The following is a 26078-nucleotide window of genomic DNA, read 5'->3' as shown; positions in this document are numbered from 1 at the left end:
TTTTTTTTTCTTTTTTTTTTTAACTTTCCTACACCAGTTTTATTTAAAACACAAAAATAAGTATTTCTCTTTCTGTAAGGAAAACTGGCTCAAATATTGCTGAACACAGGCCAGACTCAGTGGCTCATGCCTGTATTCTCAGCACTTTGAGAGGCTGAGATGGGAGCATCACTTGAGGTCAGGGGTTCGAGACCAGCCTGGCCAACATGGTAAAACCCCCTCTTAAATACAAAAAAAAAAAAAAAATTAGCCAGGCATAGTGGCAGGTGCCTGTAATCCCAGCTACTTGGGAGGCTGAGGCAGGAGAATTGCTTGAACCTGGGAGGCAGAGGTTACAGTGAACCGAGATTACACCACTGCACTCCAGCCTGGGTGACAGAGTGAGACTCAAAAATGAATGAATGAATGAATAAATAAATAGAAAACACTACACTTTCATCTTTATCACTGTTCTACTAATAGTCACATATATTTCTGAGCTTTTACTACATGCCAGGTACTGTTCTAAGGCTGTGTATCAGTTCATTTTATTCTCACACAAAACAGTATGTACTATTATCAAGACAATTTATTTTTATTGATTGATTGATTTATTTTTTGAGATGGAGTTTCACTCTTGTCGCCCAGGCTGGAGTGCAGTATCACGGTCTCGGCTCCCTGCAACCTCCGCCTCCCGGGTTCAAGTGATTCTCCTGCCTCAGCCACCCAAGTAGTTGAGGTTACAGGCATGCGCCACCACACCCGGCTAATTTTTATATTTTCAGTAGAGACAGGGTTTCACCATGTTGGCCAGGCCGATCTCGAACTCCCGACCTCAGATGATCTGCCCACCTCGGCCTCCCAAAGTGCTGGGATTCCAGGCGTGAGCCACCACGCCCAGCCACTGTTCTAAGGCTGTGTGTATAAATTCATTGTATTCTCACACAAAAAAGGATGTACTATTATCAAGCCATTTTAAGGGGAGGCTCAGGGTGCTACATTCCTGGATTAGGAAGGCGGATGATGGATTATCTGTTTGGATTTGAACTTTTTTTTTTTTGAGACAGTCTTACTCTATTACCCAGGCTGGAGTGCAGTACTGTGATCTTGGCTCACTGCAACCTCTGCTTCCCAGATTCAAGCAATTCTCATGCCTCAGCCTCCGGAGTAGTTGGGAAGACAGGTGCACATCACCATGCTCTGCTAATTTTTGTATTTTCAGTCGAGGCAGGGTTTCACATGTTCACCAGGCTGGTCTTGAACTCCTGGGCTCGAGTGATCCACCCACCTCAGCCTCCCAAAGTGCTGGGATTACAGGCGTGAGCCACCACGCAAGTTTTTATATAGCTTTGACACCAACGGATTAAATGTTGACAGGGAATTTGGCATGACTCAACTACAGGAAAGAGTTATCATGGTGTTCTAAGCCCCCTCACTCCTACACCCACCCCCGCTGCAGGAAAGGGTCAAGGTCAGCTTCTTCTCTGTGACCCTGCGACTGGAGTTAGGGCTGTCCATACACAATCCTTCCTTTCTCTCCTTCCAGACACACGAAAAGACTACGCTTCCCGGTGCCCCTGTGACGTTCGGGATGACCAGGGGACCCACTCTGGCTGAGTGTAAGCTAAGACGACAGGTGTCCTATCAGGTCCAAGCCTCGCAAGTCACTGCCTGCTGTGCCATCCTCTCTTCTTCCCGTGCCACAGGACCTGGCAGCATTCCAGATGATGGCTGTGCCATGGGCCTGGGGTACACGGGTGATACGGAGGACAGCGCTTAGCTGGCCCACAAAGGAGAGAAACCTCTGCTGCCTGAGGACCACGGAGAATCTGCAGCTGGGACTGCCCTGACCAACACAGCTCCAGGAGAGGTCTCAGAAAAATGGATGAATAGGCCCGGCATGGTGGCTCAAGCCTGTAATCCCAGCATTTTGGGAGGCTGAGGTGGGCAGATCACCTGAGGTCAGGAGTCCAAGACCAGCCTGCCCAACATGGTGAAACCCCATCTCTACTAAAAGTACAAAAATTAGCCAGGCGTGGTGGTGGGCACCTGTAATCCCAGCTACTTGGGAGGCTGAGGCAGGAGAATGGCGTGAACCTGGAAGGCAGAGGTTGCAGTGAGCTGAGATCGTGACACTGCACTCCAGCCTGGGCAACAAGAGGGAAACTTCATCTCAATAAATAAATAAGAATGCTGAATGAGTGAGTGAGCGAATGAATGAATGGCAGGGAATCGGGACAGGGTCACAGATTACCCCCAGGCCGGAGGCAGAGGAAGCAGCCATGCCTGAAGCCGGCTCTCCACACATAGGCTTTATTTCCACAGTCCCATTTTCCCATGCTGAACCTGGCATCTTCGCCCTGACTTTTCCCATGCCTGTCTGCACTAGAGGGCTCTTGGGGAGTGAGGAGCTGCAGACAGAGGGACACAGGATGTATGCAGAGCCTGGGAGATGGAGATGAGGAGAGAGAGCCAGCAACAGAAGGTGGGGAATCCACAGGGGGTCAGGGCTCAGCAGACAGGGAAGGGGCAGATATGGAGACAAGAAGGACGGACACTGACTGGGAAGCCGAGAGAGCAGCAGATCGGGAGGCAGAGGGAAAAGCAGGGTCAGGAGCAGAGAGAAAGGAACCAGGAGACAGAGGTGAGGCGGTGATGAAGGGCAGATGAAAACAGTTAGAGGGGCAAAAAGACAGAGGCCTGGGACTGGGAGAAAAAGACAGGGACCCACAAGGCAAACAGGGAAGTAGAGACACAAAAAAAGACCCCTACAGAGAGCCAGGGCAGGGTGGGGGCTGCAGGCCCCTCGTGTTAGCCCCGGGAGTCTTTGCTGGTGGAGGAGCCAGGGCCAGTGCTGGAGGCAGGGCCGGTGCTGGAGACGTGGCCTCTGCTGGACCCGGGGCCTCCGCTGGAATCAGACGCTGTGCCTCCGCTCTCCACACCACCCTCTGTGTTTTCTCCGCCGCTGCTGGACCCCACGTATCCAGTGGAGCCCAGGTAGCTGCTGGTGCTGACAGGTCTGAAGGTCACGTGGCCCCCACTCGAGGCACTGGTGGAGCCGAAGGTCACGTGGCCAGTGCTGGGGTCACCGTGCGTGACGTGACTGGGCAAATGCCCTGGGCTGGATTTGAGGGGACCAAAAGTGACGCGGCCAAGAGAGCCACGGTCTCTGCTAGTCTTGTGGCTCAAGATGGACCCAGGGATGGTATGGGATTGCCTGGTGGGCACCAGGACGGTACTGGAGCCAGGCCTCTGGGTGCTGGCCAGGTCCGCGCTCAGGGTGCCGTCCAGCTTCTCGGTGGCGTCGGCCAGGTCCTTCTGGTGCTGCGCCTCTGCCTGCTCCTGGAGCTCCACCTGCAGGGAAGGTGAGCTGGGCCCCGACGCACACTGAGGCCTGGCCCCACCCCCGAGGGCCCCAATCTCACCAGCTTCTCCACTTGGCTCAGCAGCTCCTCCCTGCTCATGGGGTAGTCATCGCTGGCCTCAAAACCTGGGGGGTCTTCTCTGGGGAGGAGAAGGAAAACCGGAAAAGACTAGACTCCCAGCCCTCAAAAAGGCCAGTGGCCCTTCCTGCTAAACCCCGGGAACCTCAGTCATTCTCCCACCAGCCCTGAGTGCCCTCCCCTTCTGGGGTACCCGGGGCCCCGTCTTCCCACACAAAGGTGCCAAGCCCCTACTCCTTCTGGCTGCCTCAAAGCACACACTTCATATTCTAAACCCCCAGGGCCACATCCACCAGCCAGTCCCCAAAAGCCCCCCAAAACCCTCTATCCTGTGTGTTCCCTCTGCCCCCATGGAAGCCCCGTCCCCTCTGCGTCCCTCCTGCCCTGCGCCTCACAGATTGTCAGGGGGCTGAAGTGGGGCCATCTTCTTCGGAAGGTCCTCCAGGCTCTGGCCCAGCGCCAGGAGGGCGGCGTCGGCCAGGGAAGTGAGGCTCTGGAGGGTGTGGAAGCCTGCGGTCAGCTGGGTCACCCCGAGACCTGCCTCCCATCCCGGCTCCCTGCTGCCTCCCACCTGGGCATCCAGGAAGGCCTGCACTGTGAGGAGCTCCACCAGCCGCTTCTCGATGAGGCTCAGGAAGAGGCCCATGTCCCGGTCCGCCATGCCGGTCTTGACCCCAAGTAGGTCATCGATCATGCTGCTGTCGCAACGGGCCTTGGTGAAGAGGAGCTGGATGTCTGCGTCATGGAGGGCCAGCTGTCAGGGATCTGGCACCGCCAGCTGGGTGCTAGCCCTCCCCCACTCAGGTCCTCACTGCCCCATTCTACAGAGACTGTGATCAAGGCTCAGAGACCAAAAGGGAGTCACCTGAGCTCAGCCAGCCAGGCAGGGGGAGGGCACTGCTGTGCATCCCTCTCTCCCTGGCTTGTCCTTCAAAGTCAGCCTCAAGTATCACTGCCTCCAGGAAGCCTTCCCAGTGACCCCAGCAGAGCTGGCTTGGTGAGTGTGAGACCCAGGTGGTGGCTAGGGGCCTGCACTTGGCTTGACACGCTGCTGCTCGTCCTATCTTGAAAGTCTCGGCAACTTTTTAATAAGGGGCCCCTCGTTCTGCACTGAGCCCCACAAATTATGGTCTTGCACTGCAGACTGAGTTACGGCCTCCTCTTGCCCCCAGAGCCTGGGCGTCCTCCATCCTAGCCCCTGAGTGATGAGTGCCCAGTGCTCAGGTCAGTCCCCTCCAGGGCCTCTCCCCACTGTGCCCACATCACCTAGCACAGGGCTCGGCTCAGCCGTCACGACAGCGGGAAGGAGGACCTGCCCATATTTGAGCTCCTACGGTGAGCCCCGAGGGGGCTCTCCAGATCGCTCCCCACCACCCCCCACCTTTCTCTCCATCTGTCATCCCTTCTAATTCTCATGACAACCCTGCAAAGAAGGCACTGCCATCCCCATGCCCAGAGGGGCTCACAAGGAGGAAGCCACACACCCAGGTTCATAATTGGTGGAGCTGAGATTCAAACCCAGGACAGGCCGGGTGCAGTGGCTCACGCCTGTAATCCCAGCATTTTGGGAAGCCAAGGCAGGCAGATCATTTGAGGTCAAGAGTTTGAGACCACCCTGGCCACCATGGTGAAACCCTGTTTCTACTAAAAATGCAAAAAAACTAGCCGGGCGTGGTAGTGCACGCCTGTAATCCCAGTCACTGGAGAGGCTGAGGCAGGAGAATCGCTTGAACCCGGGAGACGGACATTGCAGTGAGCCAAGATCACACCACTGCACTCCAGCCTGGCTGACAGAATGAGATTCCGTCTCAAATAAATAAACAAACAAACAAACAAACAAATAAATAAATAATAAAAGCTAACAATGTTTAAAAAAACAAAAAAAACAAAAAAAAAACAGGACAGCCTGACTCCTGAGTGCTCTGCATGGCTACTTCCTGAAAAATAGAAAAATGAGGCCAAGTGTGGTGGCTCACGCCTGTAATCCCAGCACTTTGGGAGGCCGAGACGGGCGGATCACGAGGTCAGGAGATCAAGACCATCTTGGCTAACCCGGTGAAACCCCGTCTCTACTAAAAAAAATACAAAAAACTAGCTGGGCGAGGTGGCGGGTGCCTGTAGTCCCAGCTACTTGGGAGGCTGAGGCAGGAGAATGGTGTGAACCCCGGAGGCGGAGCTTGCAGTGAGCCGAGATCTGGCCACTGCACTCCAGCCTGGGCGACAGAGCGAGACTCCCGTCTCAAAAAAAAAAAAACAAACTCGGCCAGGTGTGGTGGCTCATGCCTGTAATCCCAGCACTTTGGGAGTCCAAGACAGGAGGAGCACTTGAATCCAGGAGTTCAAGACTAGCCTGGACAACATAGTAAGATCCCATCTCTAAAATAAAAAAGGGAGGGGCCAGGTGCAGTGGCTCATACATGTAATCCCAGCACTTTGGAAGGCTGAGGCGGGTGGATCACCTGAGGTCAGGAGTTTGAGACCAGCCTGGCCAACATGGCGAAACCCCATCTCTACTAAAAATACCAAAATTAGCTGGGTGTGGTGGCGGGCACCTATAATCCCAGCTACTCGGGAGGCTGAGGCAGAATTGCTTGAACCTGAGTGGCAGAGATTGCAGTGAGCCAAGATTGCACCACTGCACTCCAGCCTGGGCAAAAGAGCAAAAATTCCTCTCAAAAAAATAAATAAATGAAAAAAATCTAAACATTTTTTTAAAAAGGAAACTCTAGACCCCTACCTCATACCATATATGCAAATCAATTTGGCATAAGTCACAGACTTCAATGTGGGAGCTCAAACAATGAAACTTCTAGGAGAAAACACAGCACAATGCCTTTGTAAACTCAGGACAGGCAAAAATTTCTCAGGCAGGGCACAAAGTCACTAACTACAAAAAGAAAATTTCATAAATTAGATCTCGAAACTAAGAAACTTCAGTTCATCACCAAAAAAAGTGAAAAGGCAAGCTACAGCATAGGAGAAAATATTTACCAAAAGTCTAGTGTCTAGAATATACAAAGAACTCCTACAACTCAGTTATAGCAAGAAAACCCAACTTTTAAAAAAACGAGTGCACAAGATTGAACAGGAACTTCACAAAGATATCTGAATGGCCAATATGATACTCAATATTATTAGTCACTAGGGAAATGCCAATTAAATTAATAGAGATAGTACTGCACAAATGTTAGATGGCTAATATTAAAATGGCCGATGGCCGGGCACGGTGCCTCACGCTTGTAATCCCAGCACTTTGGGAGGCTGAGGCGGGCAGATCATGAGGTCAAGAGATCGAGACCATCCTACCCAACATGGTGAAACCCTGACTCTACTAAAAATACAAAAATTAGCTGGGCGTGGTGGCACACACCTGTAGTCCCAGCTACTCGAGAGGCTGAGGCAGGAGAATTGCTTGAACCCAGGAGGTGAAAGTTGCAGTGAGCCGAGATCACACCATTGCACTCCAGCCTGGTGACAGAGCAAGACTCCATCTCAAAAATAAAATAAAATAAAAAATGGCTGCCACTAGGAAGCAGTGGAGAGGGTGCGGAACATCTGGGACCCCCATATGCTCACATAGGTGAGGGCATAAAATCTTGTGACCAGTTTGGAAAACTGTTTGGCATTTTCCAACAAATATCAACATATACCCACCCTAAGACCCGTCAGTCCCATTGCTAGGCATTTATAGACAGACAGATGTACACGGATGATCCATAGATGAATACTGGATAGATGAATGGATGGGTGGATGACGGATATGGGACAGTGGGAGGGACAGCATCTGTTTTTCAGTGTTTTGTGAAACAAGTGGAATAATGCCTAAGTGCCTAGCAGAGTGAATGACACATAATAAACATTGCTATTATATTTTATCATCATTTTCTTTACAAATAATAACATTTTTGGTAACTAAGACTAAGAAGAAATTTGGTAACTAAGACTAAGACTAGGAAGACAAAAGTCAAATGTCATTGCAGATAAATGGATGAACAGATGGATGTGGGGCTGTTGGAGGCAGACGGACGGATAGACAATGGATGGAGGGAGGGAGGGATGGATGGATGGATGGATGGATGGATGGATGGATGGACATGGGACAGTTGGAGGGATAGACCCTGCATGGATGGATGGACATGTGACAGTTGGAGGAACAGATCCTGGATGGATGGACGGATGGATAGATGGATGGATGGATGGATGGATGGACGGACAGATGGATATAGGACAGATGGAGGGATAGACCCTGGATGGATAGATAGATATGGGACAGATGAAGGAATAGATCCTGGATGAATGATGGATAAGGACAGTTGGAGGCATAGACCCTGGATGGATGGATGGATGGATATAGGACAGATGGAGGGGTAGATCCTGGATGGATGGATAGATATAGAACAGATGAAGGCATAGACCCTGGATAGATAGATGGATATGGGACAGATGGAGGGATAGACCCTGAATGGAGAGATAGATATAGGACAGATGAGGGAATAAATCCCGGATGGATGATGGATATAGGACAGTTGGAGGGACAGTCTCTGGATGGATGGATGGATGGATGGATGGATATGGGACAGTTGGAGAGATCAACCCTAGATGGATGGATGGATGCACTGATGGATGGGTGGATGGATGGATGGATGGGTGGGTGTAGGACAGCTGGAGGGACAGATGCTGGATGGATAGACGGACATGAGACAGTTGGAGGGATAGACCCTGGTTGGAACCATGGACAGATGTGGAGCAACCAATAAGCAAGTGAACCAGGTTGTCCATGCAATGCCTCCAAGCCCCACAGGCTAATGGTGTCCTTCCAAGTGGAGAAGCCAGGTTTGGGAGGGGGCGCCCGTGGGTGCTCACCAGCCTTGAGCTTCTCCAGCTGTCCCCGCACATCCTGGAAGCGGGCCTCAAGGCGCTCAGCCTCCAAGCGCACCTTGTCCATGCGCTGCTGCAACGCATTCAGCTGCTGCTCCTGCAGCAAATGCCGGTCATCCTTGCTGGTACGTGCACTCACCAATGCCTCCTGAATCTGTGGGGACAGGGCTGAATGTTGGGCCAGAAGGCAGCCTCGGGAGCTGGGGGGTGTGGAGCTGGGAAGAAGAGGCAGGAGGGGAGCTGGGAAGAAGAGGCAGGAGGGGGGCTGAGGGAGGGGAGGGGCAGGGAGGCAGGGAGAAGAGGAGGAGATGGAGAGGGCAGGCCTCACTCACCTCCTTGATCTCTTCCTGCACATGCTCCAGCTCCAAGTTCTGCTCATTGATGAAGTTGAACTCAGCAAAGTTGCGCTCCTCGACTGGGAAAGTGGGGCAAGGCGGGGCCCAGAGACAGGGAGACAGAGACACACATACAGAGAGAAGAGAGACAGAGAGGCACACAGAAGGCCAGAGAAAGTGAGGATGAGGAAGGCCACACAGAGAGACCAAGCCAGAGAGATGAACAGAGAGGAATCACAGAGACCAAGAGGCGTGGGAAGATACGGCAGGAGCGACACGGAAACACATAGCAAGGCAGAGGGAAAGCCGGAGAGACTCGGTAACAGCAAGGGAGATGGGGAGACGCAGGCAGGGAGAACGGTAGATATGGGTAAGGAGAGAAACAGAGAGGGACGGGGTTGAGGGAAGGATGTGGAGAGTGACCCCAGGCCCAGGAGTGAGGAGGGGATGGGGAAAGGCAGAGACAGGGCCACAGTAAGACGCCAGTGGACATGGGTGGCGGGTCCCAGGCCTGACACCTTGCTCCTCCAGTGCAGGTGGAGGAGTCCCCAGAGCCAGAGCTGAAGCCAGCCTGCACTGGACTCAGGGGGTGCCGGGGCCCCTGGGCCTCCTCCCCCCACCCCGGGCCCCACTCACTCTCCAAATACTTCTGCACCAACAGGTCGGGGTCGCTCTCCCCCATCAGCTGGGACAGTTTATTCAGGGCGTCCTCGTAGCGAAGCACCAGCCTCTCCTGGGAGGTCTTCCGGACGCCCTCGGCCACCTCCCGGGCTGGGGGAAGAGAGAACAGCAGGTCGGCCTCCTGGGTGGCCTCCAGCACAGAGACCTCCTGGGCGAGGGTGAGCAAAGCGTGGTCCCGCCCGGGGCACCAAGGCGTGCTGCAGGTGCCCCAGGGGCGGCCAGGCCTTCAAGATGCAAAGGCGGCAGCCCCGGCCTCACCCTGCTTTTCACGCTTCTCCAGGACATCGGAATCTGGCTGCCGGTCGTTGTTTTTGAGCTTGAGGAAGCGGTGCAGCTGCTCCAGGTGTGAGATCTGCCGCTGCAGCACCTGCGCCTCCGTCTCACTCTGGGCCTCCTCCTTCTCCGCGCGCTCCCGCAGCAAGCCCATCTTGGCCTTCGCCTCCTCCCTGGGGGTGGTCAGCCGGGGTCAGGATGACTGGAGGCTGGGCTGGGGTCGGCCTGGGGTCCTGGGGATGGGCGGGGTCAGCCAGAGGTGGTGGGGGCGGGGTGGAGTCAGCTGGTGTCCCAGATGGACAGGGCCAGCCTGGGATCACAGGAATGGGGCTGAATCAGGTTGCAGTTATCCTGTGGTCACAAAAAGCAGAGAACTGGCTGGGCACAGTGACTCAGTCTGTAATCCCAGCATTCTGGGAGGCAGGAGGATCACCTGCGGTCAGGAGTTTGAGACCAGCCTGGCCAACATGGTGAAACCCCATCTCTACTAAAAATACAAAAATTAGCCAGGCCTGGTGGTGCACGCCTGTAATCCCAACTACTCGGGAGGCTGAAGCAAAAGAATCGCTTGAACCTGGGAGGTGAAGATTGCAGCGAGCCGAGATCGCACCACTGCACTCTAGCTTGGGTGGCAAGAGCGAAACTCTGTCTCAAAAAAAAAAAAAAAAAAAAAAAAAGACGGAGGCAAGAACTTCAAAAGAGTCCTACATCATATTAAAAACCCAACACAAAACTCTCAGTGTGCTGCTGGCTCACGTTCTTTCAGCAGCCCGCTCTCCTCATCCTTCAGTGTACTGTCTCTCTCTATGTAAACTCTCTGTTCTCTATTTGCCTTCAGTAAATTCTCTTTGTTGATTAAATCAGTCTCTAGGCAGAATTCTTTCTCCCAAGTAAGACTAAGAAGCGAGGATTCCTGCACTTCCTGGTGGCAGGTACAATTTCCTTTTGGAGTGATGGAAATATTTCAGATCTAGACAGAAGTGGTGCGGTTGCACGACCCTGTGAATGGACTAAATGCTGCTAAATTCTGTGCTTTAAAATGGTGAATTTTGCCATGTTTATTTTAACAGAGAGAGAGAAAGAGAGAAGTCACAGAGACCCTAAGGCAGACCCAGGCCACAACTGATGTCGATCAGGGACTGTGAGAAAACAGAAGCCAGAGAAGAACTCAGTAGAAGGTAAGGAAGCGTTTGGAGCAAGAGGAGAAGAGGTCGAAGCTGAGAAAGAGGCAGGGATGGAGTGAGAGAGAGAGCATGGAGCTCATGAGAGCCCCAGAGAAGGAGAGAGAAGCCAACACCTAAAGCAGCTTCAGCTCCTCAACTCCTTACAGCGTGTCTCTATCTAAAGGTGGCCCGAGAGAATCTCTGTCCCTTGCAACCAATGCTGACAAATAACAAATTCGCCAGATGCTTCCAGGAACCCTGCTGCACTATATATGTGCTAGATGCACTTTTTTTGTTTTTTTTTCTGAGACAGAGTCTTACTCTGTTGCCCAAGCTAGAATGCAGTGGTGCAATCTCGGCTCACTGCAACCTCTGCCCCCAGGCCTCAAGCAATCCTCCCACCTCAGCCTCCCAAGTAGCTGGGACCACAGACACTCGCCACCGCCACAATGCCCAGCTAAGTTTCTATATTTTTGGTAGAGATGGGATTTCACCATGTTGGCCAGGCTGGTCTTGAACTCCTGAGCTCAAGCAATCTGCCTGCCTTGGCCTCCCAAAGTGCGGGGATTACAGGCGTGAGCCACCGCGTCCGGCCACTAGATGCATTCTTATGTGCTAGATGGGGTCAGTAGAGGTTAATTCACATGCCCAAGAAAGAGAACAGGACCAGTGGGGTACAATGGCTCATGCCTGTAATCCCAGCACCTGGGGAGGCAGAGGCGGGTAGATCATGAGCTCAGGAGTTCAAGACCCACCTGGCCAAGATGGTGAAACCCCATCTCTACTAAAAATACAAAAATCAGCCAGGCGTAGTGCCGAGCACCTGTAATCCAAGCTACTCGGGAGGCTGAGAAGGGAGAATCGCTTGAACCCGGGAGGTGGAGGTTGCAGTGAGCCGAGATCACACCACTGCACTATAGCCTGGGTGACAGAGCCAGACTCTGTCTCAAAAAAAAAAAAAAAAGAACAGGACCATGAGAGTGGAGGTGGGGAACTGGTGGGGGAGAGAGAGAAAAGGGGGATATTATGGGGGAAAAAAATAGCTTCTGACGTCTGTTTCATGAGCCCTGAACCTTCCCACCACTGCCTTATGGAAAGGTATGTCCTAAATCATCTGGGTCCCACAACCCCAGGATACCCGCAGTCCCTACCTGACCGCGTAGGCAGAGGTGGAGGAGAGGATAAGGGAGCTGACCAGGTGCCGCAGGCGGTGGATCTCCTGTGGGGGGAGGAGAAAAAAATCAGTGCCACTTCTTACAACCTCATTGCTCAAAGTCTTTCCTTTTGGCCCCATGCTTCTCTAATAAGGAGCAAAGCTCTTGAGCCTTCCAAATGTGGACCCTCCTCATTAGTGACTGCCCATGAAAGGGATTTTAAAGAGGTATGAGACAAACTGATAAGCTGGATCAAAAGGCTCTTTCTGTAGATAACCACAAACTAAGAAAATATTTAGTAACCTATGGGGGCTGGGTGGAAATGAGGTGGGGGAGATGGAGAGGAAATGACGTTTCTCTAGGAAACCTTTTAGAACAGTTTCGAGAACCTTGTTAATGTTTTACATATTCATAAAGGAAATTAAATCAATAAAGAGAGGAGAGAAAACTAAAACTGAATGCAAATGGAAGCAAGTGAACTTAACTGTATTTAAAAATACTAACAGGGCCAGGCGCAGTGGCTCACGCCCATAATCCCAGCACTTTGGGAGGACGAGGCGGGCAGATCACCTGAGGTCAGGAGTTCGAGACCAGCCTGGCCAACATAGAGAAACTCCATCTCTATTAAAAATACAAAATTAACCGGGCATGGTGGCGCATGCCTGTAATCCCAGCTACTCGGGAGGCTGAGGCAGGAGAATCGCTTGAACTCTGGAGGCAGAGGTTACAGTGAGCCGAGATCGTGCCATCGCACTTCAGCCTGGGCAACAAGAGCGAAACTCCAACTCAAAAAATAATAATAATTATTATTATTATTATATTAATAACCACACAGAAGGTCAAAAGAAAAGGAACTAATCCAAATAACTTCTGAATAGAATAATTTGAAAAGATAGGCTGACGCTCATGCCTGTAATCCCAGCACTTTGGGAGGCTGAGGCAGGTGGATCACCTGAGGTCAGTTTAAGACCAGCGTGGGCAACATGGTGAAACTCTGTCTCTACTAAAAATACAAAAATTAGCTGGGTGTGATTATGCATGCCTGTAATCCCAGTTCCTTGGGAGGCTCAGGCAGGAGAATCACTTGAACCCAGGAGACAGAGGTTGTAGTAAGCCAAGATCATGGCCACTGCCCTCCAGCCTGGACAACAGAAAGAGACTCCATCTCAAAAAAAAAGAAAAGATATATAAATACTCATATTCTCAGAGGACAAAACAAACTGCAAACAAATCCTGAACCCTATTTATCAGGTTTGGGGGTGGTGGTATGGCTGCGGCAATTCTGTAATTCTTACGTATGTATCATATGACTCAGCAAATGAGTAAGTATGCTGATGTGGTTGGGAACTGGGGTTCCCACTGTGGGAGAAGAGAGCCAGAAAGATGAAATGAAGAGGCCAGGCGCAGTGGCTCACGCGTGTAATCCCAGCACTTTGGGAGTCCAAGGCAGGCAGATCACCTGAGGTTGGGAGTTCGAGACCAACCTCAACAACATAGAGAAACCCCGTCTCTACTAAAAATCCAAAAACTTAGCCAGGCATGGTGGCGCATGCCTGTAATCCCAGCTACTCGGGAGGCTGAGGCAGGAGAATCGCTTGAACTCAGTAGGCGGAGGTTACAGTGAGCCAAGATCGCGCCATTGCACTCTAGCCTGGGCAACAAGAGCGAGACTCCATCTCAAAAAAGAAAGATGACATGAGGAATGCTCAGGAAAAACCTGGTGGCACCGGAATGGAATCAGAGGCATCAAAGTGAACTCACTATGTAAAATATGTCAGCCAGGCGCAGTGGCTCATGCCTGTAATCCCAACACTTTGTGAGGCCAAAGCAGGGGAATCACTTGAGCCCAAGAGATTGAGAGCAGCCTGGACAACATAGTAAGACCCCATCTCTACAAAAACTAAATAGAATTTTAAAACATATAAAATATGTGTGCTTCCTAGCTCTCTCCAGAGAAAGGGCCTCAAAGCAATGACACCCAAGTAGCAACGAAGTCTCTTAGTGCCTCCACACCTACTCTTCCCTAGAAAGAATCGGGACTCCTCAGAACAATGGCCAACCCCAGGGATGGGGCAGAACAAGGTCCAGATTACCTAGGCTATCTTCCTGTGCCAGAAAGTGAGGAAGTACTCCCGAAAAGTGAGGGGGTGTGTCCAAAGGCCACAGAAGCCAGCTTGAAGGGGCCCCCCCAACCAAATCTGGGGCAATTTGAACATTAAAACGAATGGCAGTTACGGATTATCATCTATAAAGTCAGAATACACTCATGCTCACTGACAAGGAGAAACAGAAGTTTTTCCTTTTTTTTTTTTTTTTTTTTGAGACGGAGTTACACTCTTGTTGCCCAAGCTGGAGTGCAATGGCGCAATCGTGGCTCGCTGCAACCTCCGGCTCCCTGGTTCAAGTGATTCTCCTGCCTCAGCCTCCCAAGTAGCTGGGATTACAGGTGCCTGCCACCACGCCCAGCTACTTTTTTGTATTTTTAGTAGAAATGGGGTTTCACCATGTTAGCCAGACTGGTCTCAAACTCCTGACTTCAGGTGATCTGCCTGCCTCAGCCTCCCAAAGTGCTGGAATTACAGGCACGAGCCACCGCACCCGGCTGAGAAGTGTTTCCTTAAGGAAAATGCCATCTTATCAATGTGGGAGAAATGATAGAGTTTTTTTAAATCACCCTTTTGCAGCCATTACAGTAATAACCGTTCAGGGAAGAATCATTCATGGATGCTAAAATTGATGGCAGTAGCTAATGGCTGGGGCTGCACACTCCAGGCAGCCGGTGGGAGCCCTGCCCCTTCTGAGTTGGGGTGGGAGCTCCCCGGATGCAGCTGCAGCCGTCCGAACCACAGTTGCAGACCCAGGCCTTCTGCTCCACAGAGCAGGCAGGATCCCCGCCCTCCTGGGCAGGGCAACAGCTGCCCAAACTGCTGCTGTGGATCTGAGCCTCTCTGTGCTCCTGCAGGGGGTCAGGAGCAGGCAGGGTCTGCCCTCCTGGGTGCAGCTGCAGCCACCCAACCCGCAGCTACAGACCCGGGCCTCCCACTCCAAGGAGCAGGCCGCAGCCGGGCACAAGCGAGGGTCCTGCCCCTTCCGAGTTGGCAGGGTGGGAGCTCCCGGAGCGCCGCTGCGGCCACCCTCCCAACCACGGGACCTAGGCATCTCTGAAGTTCTCTGCAGCCTGCACCCTCGGGGCCCAGGAAAGCACCCCCCGATCCCTGCAGGCTCAGGGGTGTCTGCTCCTGCTGCTTGGCCTCTCTCCTCTCTTGCACCCACTCTGATCTCAAAGAAGGGTTGGGGTCCAGCCCAGTGCCATGAATGGCAGCAGGAGGCAGACACATTCCTGGGCAGAAGAGGGCAGGTCCCCGGTAAGGTCCCTCCTTTAGGCCAGGGAGGGCCTGACAGCTGGAGGTCAGGTTGCCAGTACTGCAAAACGAGTGGGGACTTGTAGCGTCTCCTCCAGGCCTGCCCATGGCCACCCATGGAGCTATCCTTTCTGCTGAGAGCTTCAGAGGCCTGCAGACATCTGAACAACCTGCCTGCGGAGGGGAACCACCCTCTCCAGGGCCTCCTCACGGCTGATAGCTGAACACTGGACGAGACCACCTGCCTACAGAGGAGCTGCCCCCTGCAGGTCTCCTCTGAGCTGTCTTAACACTCGATAAAGCTCCTCTTCATCTTGCTCCTCTCCACTTGTCTGCCTACCTCCTTCTTCCTGGACACAGGACAAGAACTCGGGCAAAGGCACCACTGGCCAAGGAGGTTTCCAGCCAGAAAAGTGACGCCCGAAAGATCCCGTAACAAAATGATTGAGTGAAGGTGTGTGAGGGGACAAGATATTTACACAGTCTCAGAGCATCTCCCCAAGGACCACACATTCACTATGAAAAGGAAAACTCTCCATTGCAAAAACCTGGCTAGCCAAGTGACCAAAGACAACACCACTAGTCATGGGACAAGCTGACATCACGTGCCTCCTGAGATCCTGCACAGGAAGGACACACTATCACTGCTGTGACATTCCCCCCAAAGTACAGACACCAAGTCTAATCATGAAGAAAGATCAGAGAAACCAGCTGGGCGCGGTGACTCACGCCTGTAATCCCGGAACTCTGGGAGGCTGAGGTGGGCTTATCACCTGAGGTCAGGAGTTCGAGACCAGCCTGACCAACATGGAGAAACCCTGTCTCTACTAAAAATACAAAATTAGCCAGGCGTGGTGGCAGGTGCCTGTAATCCCAGCTACTCAGGAGGCTGAGGCAGGAGAATCACTTGAACCCGGGAGGTGGAGGTTGTAGTGAGCTGAGATCGCACCATTGCACTCCAGCCGGACGACAAGAGTGAAACTTCGTCTCAAAAAAAAAAAAAAAAAAAGACCAGATAAACCCGTGTCAGGGGACACTGCACAACACAACCGGCCTGGATGCTTCCAAAATGTCAACGTCATGGAGAAAAAAAAGCCCAAGGGACTGACCCAGATGAACAGAGCCAGAACAACCAAATGCAACGTGGCATTCTGGACCGGAGCCTAGAGTAGGAAAATCAAGTTCACTGTAAAGGACATCATTGGGACAATCAGTACCTTGAAATATGGACTATTTAGAATTCTAACAATGCTAATGTCCCTGACTTGGATAACAGCACTAAGTAAATGACGTTCTTAGGAAATGCTCACTAAAGTACTTAGGAGCATAATGTCAACAACATATTGTCAAACAGTTCAGCAATCAGGATAATAAATTATTTTCAGCAAAACAGTAATTACACACACAAATAGTAAGAGTTGGGGAGAAAGAGAATAAATGTGGCAAAGTATCAAACTTGGTGAAAGATATATAGGAGTTATTTGTACAATTCTCGCACCTTTTCTGTAACTTGAAATTATTTCAAAATGAAAGTCAAGACCAGACGCAGTGGCTCATGCCTCTAATCCCAGCACTTTGGGAGGCTGAGGCAGGCGAACTGCCTGAGCTCCAGAGTTCAAGACCAGCCTGGGCAACATGGTGAAACCCTGTCCCTACCAAAAAAAAAAAATCGGCCAGCCATGGTGGCTCACACCTGTAATCCCAGCACTTTGGGAGGCCGAGGCGGGCAGATCATGAGGTCAGGAGATCGAGACCATCCTGGCTAACACGGTGAAACGCTGTCTCTACTAAAAATACAAAAAATTAGCCAGGCGCGGTGGGGGCGCCTGTAGTCCCAGCTACTCAGGAGGCTGAGGCAGGAGAATGGCATGAACATGGGAGGCGGAGCTTGCAGTGAGCCAAGATCGCACCACTGCACTCCAGCCTGAGCAACAGAGTGAGACTCTGTCTCAAAAAAAAAAAAAAGAAAAATCGTTTTAATTAGCTAGGCGTGGTGGTGCATGCCTGTAGTCCCAGGTCCTCAGGAGGCTGGTGCACAAGAATTGCTTGAATCTGGGAGGCACAGGCTGCAGTGAGCCCAGATCACCTCACTGTGCTCCAGTCTGGGTGACAGAGTAAGACTCCATCAAAATGAAAGAAACGAGAAGAGAAGAGAAAGAGAAAGAGAAAGAGAAAGAAAGAGAGAAAGAAAAAAAGTCAAAAGAGAGGGGACAGGGCTGGTTCTTCAAAAGATCCCCGTGGAATGTATAATAAATGGTCTTGCAATAGTCAGGCAATAGATTGCCCTGGGTGATACTATTCAGAATGACACTCTGCTTTCTACAACTATAAATGAGGCCACTTTTTTGTTGGAAGTGTCCTCCAACATTTCCCAGGCCTCCATGCCTTCTGGACTAAAGCAAGCCTACAGCTCTAGTCAATTCCATACTTGAGGCCTGAGTGCTAGAGCAAGAAGGGCAAACAGCTGTGGGGAGGACCTGGGCAGGGGTCCCTCTCTCCTCCCCTGGATTTCAGGGCCACTGACCTTCTTCAGCTTGCGGTCCACGTTCAGATAGCGGTTCCTGTCGATCCGCAGCAGATCCAGCTCCTCCCGCAGGGCCGCGTTCCGCACCAGCTGGTTGTCAAAGTGACAGGTGACCTGGGAGTAGAAAGGCGGATGGAAGAGTGGGTCTGAGGCCAGGCCTGCCTGCCTCCTCCAAGCTCAGCCAAGGAGGAGACGCTTATCAGAGGTGGGGCCGGCCTGTTTCCTGAGAAACATCGGTTCTTTGGGGTTCCTGAAATCAATGTCCACTCCCCTCTAAGGACCCATCAGTCTCCTTTCCTTGGGAACCTCCATCCCTCCAGAATCCTGTGTCCTGACACACATGTGCACACACTGTCCACCATTTCCAGAACCCAACGACCATGCCCCGTTCTTCCCATAGCCCCACAATTCAGGTCGAGGGACCAGGAGGCTGACCCTCACCCTGTCCAACTGGTCTTCTAGGATCCTGATCCTTCGCACGATCTTGACCTTCTGATCCAGGACGAATCCCGAGGACCTGACATTCTTACTGTGGGTAAAGATCCGTGTCTCCCACTCCTGGATCTAGAAGAAAGAGGACGGTACCCGTTTATGGTTGCCTGAATGTGGGAGAGATTGAATGGCTGAGGGAAAATGAGTCACTAAGCACGGCAGACATCTGCTGTCCCCGTAGCCCCAGAATAACATCTACCCTTCTGCTGACACTACCCAGCCCTCCATGTGGTTCTGGTGGGCCTTCCACCACAGTGTGTCACCCTGTCAGCCACATGACCCAGGTCTGGACACTCACAGGGACTGGCCTAGAGATGGGAATGCGACCCCATGAAGCCAGCCTGACTCGTTTCCTTTTTTTTTTTTTTTTAAATGAGACAGAGTCTTGCTCTGTCGCCCAGGCTGGAGTGTGCAGTGGCGTGATCTTGGCTCACTGCAACCTCCACCTCCCAGGCTCAAGCAATTATCGTGCCTCAACCTCCCGAGTAGCTGGGATTACAGGCACGTACACCACACCCAGCTAATTTTTGTATTTTTAGTAGAGATGGGGTTTCGTCATGTGGGCCGGGCTGGTCTTGAACTCCTGACCTCAAGTGATCCACCCGCCTTGGCCTCCCAAAGTGCTGGGATTACAGGCAAGAGCCATGGCGCCCGGCTCTGACTCCTTTCCTGATAGTCTGGGGAAAGCACATGAGATGGAAGGGTGGGATTCCAGGACTTCTGCTGTCAGAGCCCCACCACAGGGAGGATCCTGGGAGGATGAGGCCAGTGGACAGAAGTGGAGATGAGAGTTGGAGAGATGGTGAGAATGAACCTGATGACATTAGTATCCCTGGGTCTGCTTATGCCTAAAACCAGCTTCCAATCTGTCCTCATTTCTGTATTCATCGGTACTTATTGGGGTGTGCTGTGTGTCTCCAAGCAAACGGGGGGTTCCATGAGGACAGAGAGTCTTGTGTTTTCTCCATGTCTGAGACAAAGAAGGTATTCAACATAACATGCGGACTAAACAGACAAATGAATTGCTTAACACTTCAATTTGTGCTCTCTTATGGGTTTAATCATGTCCCGTAAAAACTCATATGTTGGCCAGGCACAGTGGCTCACGCTTGTAATCCCAGCACTTTGGGAGGCCGAGGAGAATGGATCACCTGAGGTCAGGAGTTCGAGACCAGTCTGGCCAACATGGTGAAACCTCGTCTCTACTATAAATACAAAACTTAGCTGGGCGTAATGGCACGTGCCTGTAATCCCAGCTACTCGGATGGCTGAGGCACGACAATCACTTGAGCCTGGCCTGGGAGGTGGAGACTGCAAAGAGCTGAGATCGCACCACTGCACTCCAGCTTGGGTGACTGAGCGAGACTCCACCTCGAAAAAGAAATACCCAAAATGTTGACACTGGGGGAAAATGCAGCAAAGTGTACAGGGGATATCTCTGCATTTTTTCAACTGCACATGAATCCCAACAAAATTCTCTTCCTTTTTTTTCTTTTTTTTTTTTTAGAGACAGGGTCTCACTCTGTCACCCAGGCTGAGTACAGTGGTACCATCATAGCTCACTGCAGCCTCCACCTCCCAGGCCAGACTCAAGCAATTCTCCTGCCTCAATAATTGCTTTATTAAAGAATAGATGACATATGGTAAAACTGCACATATTTAGTGTACAATTTGGGCTGGGCACGGTGGCTCACACCTGTAATCCCAGCACTTTGGGAGGCCGAGGTGGGCAGATCACCTGAGGTCAGGAATTCAAGACCAGCCTGGCCAACATGGCAGAACCCTGTCGCTGCTAAAACTATGAAATCAGCCAGGCACGGTGGCAGGCGCCTGTAGTCTCAACTACCCGGGAGGCTGAGGCAGAAGAATTGCTTGAACCTGGGAGGTGGAGATTGCAGTGAGCTGAGATTGCACCACGGCACTCCAGCCTGGGTGACAGAGCGAGACTCCATCTCTAAATCAATAATAAATAAACAAACAAACAAACTGCATAATTTGATATGGTTTGACATAAAATAGTGAAAATATCCATCACCCCTAAAAGTTTCCTCGTGCCCTTTTGTAGTTCCTCACCTCATTCTCTTCCTGCAGTCAAGTCTCCCCCCAGCAATCACTCATCTGTTTTGTGTCACTATAGATTGGTTTGCATTTTTCAGAATTTTTTTTTTTTTTTTTTTTTAAGACAGAGTCTCACTCTGTCGCCCAGGCTCTGCAGTGTAGTGGCGCGATCTCGACTCACTGCAAGCTCCGCCTCCCGGGTTCACGCCATTCTCCTGCCTCAGCCTCCCGGCCGGGCAGTAGCTGGAACTACAGGCGCCCGCCACCACGCTCGGCTTGTATATATATATATATTTGTATTTTCAGTAGAAACGGGGTTTCACCGTGTTAGTCAGGATGGTCTCAATCTCACGACCTCGTGATCCGCCCACCTCGGCCTCCCAAAGTGCTGGGATTACTTGACCAGGAGGATGGCTTGACCTGGGAGGCGGAGGTTGCAGTGAGCCAAGATCCTGCCACTGCACTCCAGCCTGGGTGACAGAGCAAGACTTTGTCTCAAAAATAAATAAATAAATAAAAGTAAAAGAAAAAGAAAGTGGGTCTCTCTCTGTTGCCCAGGCTGGAATGCAGTGGGGCAATCATAACTCATTGAAGCCTCAAACTCCTGGGCTCAAGTAGTCCTGCCCCCTCAGCCTCAAGACACGCACCACCGTGCCCAACTGACAAATTGGTTTTTTAAATGAAAGGCCAGAATTTAGCAGAATGAATTCCACATAAAAATATATATATATATATATATATATTTGCTGAAACTTCTGTTTCAGATATATTAATATACGTGTGTGTGTTTACATCTGTATGCAACTTGGTGTGTATGAGCTACACCTCATGAGTCACGGTCATAAAAACTTGACAGATCACTGGCCTAGAAAAATCACATTGTTCGCAAGGTCAAATAGCAAGGTCCTGAAACAGATGGGATTCGCAACCTGTCTAGACTGCGGCATTACCACCATCCTCGTTTGCAGATGAAGAAACTAGGCCCCAGAGGGGTGAAAACCTGCCTGCCTGGGGTCACAGAGCTCTGATGGCAGGGCCAGGGCTCTAATGCAGGTTTTAGGAACTCTACCACACGACTCTTTCCTGCTTAACCTCACTAGTCCTGTTTTCGAATGCCTGAGACTGTGCTAAAGCAGCCAACATCTATATTTCCACTGAACACAACTCTACCAGATGCATGCTTTCAATAGCCCTTATTTTTTTATTTTTTTATTTTTATTTTTTAGACAGTCTTGCTCTGTTGCCCAGGCTGGAGTGCAGTGGCACAATCTTGGTTCACTGAAACCTCTGCCCCCCCGGGTTTAAACGATTCTCCTGCCTCAGCCTCCCTAGTAGCTGGGATTACAGGCATGTGCCACCATGCCTGGCTAATTTTTGTTTTTTTTTGTAGAGACGGGGTTTCACCACGTTTGCCAGGCTGGTCTCGAACTCCTGGCCTCAAGTGATCTGCCTGCCTCAGCCTCCCAAAGTGCTGGGATTACAGGCGTGAGCCACTGCACCTGGCCCAGTAATCCCAATTTCACATGAGGACGCTAAGGCTCAGAGAGGTTACAACATTTGCCCGTGAGCAGGATCTGCAGAACCCCATCTCGAACCCACCTGCTTGTCCAGGGCCCTGGTCTGCTCCTGCAGCTCCTCGATCTCGGCCTGCACCTGGGCCCGGCCCTTCAGCAGGCGGTCCATGTTCTCCAGTCGCTCGCTGTCCCGAAGCCGCTTGACCTGGTTCTGGGCTGCGCTGATCTGCACCTGGAGATTGCCCCGTACCTCCTCCAAGCGCCGGATCTCCTCGCTACCCAGGCAGGGAGGTAGCGGGCCAGTAAGGGGGCAGAACTCAGCATTGCTAAAGGCAGGACGCACTGCTCCTGCGCTCCCCCTCAGACCCAGGAGTCTAGCTTCTAGCCCCTCTGACCCCCTCCTCCCCAGCTCAGGGCCCAGGCACCCAGCTCACAGTTGCTTGTTGATGCGCTGGTGGACTTCCTTGCTGTAGGCCCGCCTCTCCCCTTCCATCACCTTGCATTGGCGCTGCAGCCTACTCAGCTCCCAATCCACTGAGAACAGGGCCGGCCAAGGGACTCAATAGGGATCCTGGCCACCAGCTCCTTCCAACCCAGGACCTAGGAATTCTGCTCCCTTTGGGGTCTCACAAACTGCAACTGAACTGCAGATCCAGCCCCCAACATCCCTCCAGGAATGCACCTCAGTTCCAGGATCCCTCGAGCTTCCTCATCCCTCCATACCCAAAACTGAACTCAGGGTTTTTTCCCCTAAAACCCACTCCCATCCCACCAGGGGCACTTCTGGAAGGCCTCTGGGTCTTCTGGGACCTGGGCACACCACCCGGAACTGGGAAGGCTCTTGCTCCCTCCCTCCTTTTCTCCCCACCATCAGCAGCCCTCAGCCCCATCCTCTTCCCTCCTCCCTCTCTCAACCCATCCCTGGGCTCGGCCTCATCCTCTCCTACCTGGACCATCACCTCAACCTTTCTCTCAATTTCCAGCCTTCCTGCACAGTCCCAGAGGGTCTCTCTACACCCACAGCCGACCCTACCCCACCCATAGCAGACCCTACCCCTCACAGGCCTCCCATGATGCCCCAGTACCTGCAAGATAAAGTCTCAGCACCTCAACCTGGGATCCAAGACCCCAAATGACCTGACCTTACCCACTTCTCCAGTCTTGCCCACATGCTCCCCACTGCCAAAGGCCCAATAATTTTCAATCGGGGGTGATTCTGCCTTCCAAAAACATCTGCAGTGTCTGGAGACTTATTTTTTCTAGACAGGGTCTCATTCTGTCCCCCAGGCTGGAGCGCAGTGACAGTCTCAGCTCACTGCAGCCTCCACCTCGCAGGCTCAAGTGATCCTCCCACCTCAGCCTCCCGGGTAGCTGGGATTACAGGTGCACACCATCAGACCAGGCTAATTTTATTTATTTATTTTTTTGTAGAGATGAGGTCTCACTGTATTGCTCAGGCTGGTCTTGAACTCCTGGGCTCAAGTGATCCTCCTTCTTCAGCTTCCCAAAGTGCTGGGATTACAGGCATGAGCCAGCACGCCCAGCCTGGAGACATCTGTCATTACCATGACTTGTGGGGAAGGGAGGGGGCTACTGGTATCCAGTGAGTAGAGGCCATGGACACTGCTTGGCATCCTACAACACACAGGACTGCCGCCACAACAAAGAATTATCCCACCCAACAGTCAACAGTACTGAGGCTGAGAAAGTCTACTCTAGCCACATTCTATCACCTCTGCAGAAACACCCTTCCTTCCTTCTCCCCTTGGCAATTCCTACGGGGAGTTCTGGGCCCCACTCAAACTTCTGCTGCCTGAAGTCTCCAGCCTGCCCCACCGCCCAGGCTTGGCCCACCCACGGTGGTGCCCGCCCCACCTCCCTTAGGGCGCATGTCTCTTCCCACCAGAGGGCGCTCTTGGACAGACACGCTCTCTCCCTCCCTACAGGACGTGGAACTGGGGAAAGCTGGGGGCTGGAAAAGAATGGATGAATGATATCAACAATGAATGAATTACCCATTCCCTCCAGAAAGGCCTCGCTTCCCTCCTCGGAGCGGGCGCTCCCTGACAAGCGTCCCAAAGGCATCCTGGCCAAAGAAGGTGGGGCTCCTGTAGGGATGGACACATAAGACCCTTCAGACAGCAGGCGGGCCAGAGTCCAGAGGAGGGTGGGCAATGAACTGAGAGCGACTGGGAATTGAAAGGGGGTGACCCTAGAACCACGCTGGCCTCATTCCTCCAAGAGGGGTTGGAGGGGGACCTCTCTCAGGCCTCTCCCACACCTCTCCCGCCCTCCCACTTCTCACACTCTGGGTCCTGCGTCTCGGCTCTGATTCTGGCGCGGGTTTGGCAGGGGACAGGTCTCCTGGGCTCTCAGGATATCCGAGGCCAGGCTGTTTGGTCGCAGGGGAGAGGGAAACCCCGGCCTGCTGTAGGGGGGTTGGGCAGGGTCGGGGGAGTCCTGGGCCCTACCTGCCGACGGGCCTGACCTGTTCTTGGTGCTCCAAGCTCAGTGTTGTGGTCTGGTTACTGGGGAGATAAGGGACCAATGAGGACTGAGGACAGTGGCCAGGGAGGGACCGAGGCCGCGGGAGAAACTATGGGAGGAAGGGCGGAGAAGGATGCGAGGCGTAGACCTGCAAAGTTCCCACGGACTTAGAACTGATGGGCGAGGCCAGGCGCGGTGGCTCACGCCTGTAATCCCAGCACTTTGGGAGGCCGAGGCGGATGCATCACTTGAGGTCAGGAGTTCGAGACCAGCCTGGCCAACATGGTGAAACCCGTCGCTACTAAAAGTACAAAAAATTAGCTGGACCTGGCGGCTCGTGCCTGCAGTCCCAGCTAGCTACTGGGGAGACTGAGGCAGGAGAATAGCTTGCACCCGGGAGGCGGAGGTTGCAGTGAGCCGAGATCGCGCCACTGCACTCCAGCCTGGGCGACAGAGCAGACTCCGTCTCAAAAAACAAACAAACAAACAAAATTGATGGGCGGGGAGGTCTTGCGAGGGGCGGAACCGGGAGGGCCTGTGGAGGGGGGCTGCGGAGCCCTGCGCGGTGCAGGGCTGTGAGGCCTGAGAGGGGCGTGCCGTAGGGAGCTGTGATGGGCGGGGCTGAGACCTGTGAAGAGAGTGGGAGGAACTTCAGGGGCGGGGCTTCGGAGCCTGCGAGGGGAAAGGCACGGCCACCTGTACAGGACGGGCTTCGGGGACAGCGAGGGAAGGGGCACGAACCCTGTACAGGGCCGGGCTTCGGAACTGGCGAGGGGAGGGGCACGGGCACTTGTAAAGGGCGGGGCTTCTGACCTGACTAGGCGAGGGGAGGGGCACGGGCCCTTGTAAAGGGCGGGGCTTCTGAGCTGACTAGGCGAGGGGAGGGGCACGGGCACTTGTAAAGGGCGGGGCTTCTGAGCGACTAGGCGAGTGGTACGGGCACCCGTAAAGGGCGGGACCTCGGGGCTGGCGAGGGAAGGGGCTTCCCTGTAAGGGGCGGGCTGCGCGGGTCGCGTTTGGAAGGCCTAACGAGGGGCCTGGTGGGAGGGAGGTGAAGGGCGGGCTAATCGGGAAGCGCTCAGGCCTGGAAGGCCTGCGGGAGGTCGGAACGGTCCTGGGGAGCTCGAGGCTGAGGTCTCGGTAGTACCGCGGGCCTGGAAGCGGCGGGAGCTGAAAGAGCCTGCGGGGACCTGTATGGGAGCCCTCCAGGCCAGGCCGAGGTCCTACAAGACGGGGCCGAGGAGGTGCATGTCTTAAGATGACTATGACCACGTTAAATTAAGGATTCATAGGAAGGAAGGCGGTGCCGAAGCCGCCAGTTGCTGGGAGAAGGAGCGCTCACCACAGCCTCAGCGATTCACTACGCAAGCGCGACCAACGGCTTCCCGGGAAGCCGCCAAAAACCCTTGGCCGCCTACCACGTCCGCGCGCTGGAAGGCGGAAGCGGGCGGGGCCTCGGGCACTCCGTACCGCCCTCGCTTTCCGGCCACGCCCTCTCGGTTACACCCACTCGCTCTGTAAGGCACGCCCCCTCCGCGGAGGCTGCTGCCCACGTGGGCCTCCCCTGGCGGGCGGGCAGTGGGCGCCTCTCCCTGCAGGCTGGGTGTGCCCGACGCCTGCGGTTTCCTGTGGGAGGAAGCGGCCTGCGTACGCTCAGCTCAGCTCAGCTCAAAATCTCGGAGGCCCAGGATGGGGAGATCCCGCCGCCACCTTCAGATCCCCTGATTCTTCCCCT

General features: G+C 53.0%; 1 protein-coding gene across 4 annotated transcripts; it reads right to left on the bottom strand.

The window, feature by feature from the left end:
- Positions 1–768: 768 nt before the first annotated feature.
- ODAD1 (outer dynein arm docking complex subunit 1) lies at positions 769–25830 on the bottom strand. 4 transcript variants are annotated; one of them, XM_007997407.3, is made up of 16 exons: positions 25686–25830; positions 24328–24384; positions 23872–23964; positions 22291–22390; positions 21942–22131; positions 18234–18356; positions 17793–17906; positions 11904–11971; positions 9575–9762; positions 9272–9406; positions 8633–8715; positions 8286–8454; positions 3994–4157; positions 3818–3915; positions 3405–3483; positions 769–3333 (listed from the first exon to the last, which is right to left on the bottom strand). In XM_007997407.3, the coding sequence occupies exons 3-16, from the start codon at positions 23939–23941 to the stop codon at positions 2791–2793; spliced, it is 2124 nt and encodes a 707-aa protein (XP_007995598.3). In that variant the 5' UTR covers positions 23942–23964; positions 24328–24384; positions 25686–25830; the 3' UTR covers positions 769–2790. The 4 variants fall into 4 exon arrangements, with proteins under 4 accessions (XP_007995598.3, XP_007995601.3, XP_072872325.1 ...); XM_007997410.3 differs by having other exon boundaries at positions 24345–24384; XM_073016224.1 differs by having other exon boundaries at positions 24328–25830.
- Between the last annotated feature and the right edge of the window lie 248 nt (positions 25831–26078).

The sequence above is a fragment of the Chlorocebus sabaeus genome, chromosome 6 (assembly GCF_047675955.1).
Source record: "Chlorocebus sabaeus isolate Y175 chromosome 6, mChlSab1.0.hap1, whole genome shotgun sequence".
NCBI classification, from domain to species: Eukaryota; Metazoa; Chordata; class Mammalia; order Primates; family Cercopithecidae; genus Chlorocebus; species Chlorocebus sabaeus.
Note: the sequence above shows the minus strand (reverse complement) of the source record. Positions and strands in the feature narration are given on the sequence as shown.

Coding starts and splice junctions, on each gene's coding strand:
- ODAD1 (XM_073016224.1), bottom strand. CDS start 23,941: ATGCCTTTGGGACGCTTGTCAGGGAGCGCCCGCTCCGAGGAGGGAAGC. Junction 17,907..18,233: donor TAGAAGACCAGTTGGACAGG/GTGAGGGTCAGC, acceptor TTCTACTCCCAG/GTCACCTGTCACTTTGACAA. Junction 4,158..8,285: donor GCTGGAGAAGCTCAAGGCTG/GTGAGCACCCAC, acceptor TCCATGACGCAG/ACATCCAGCTCCTCTTCACC.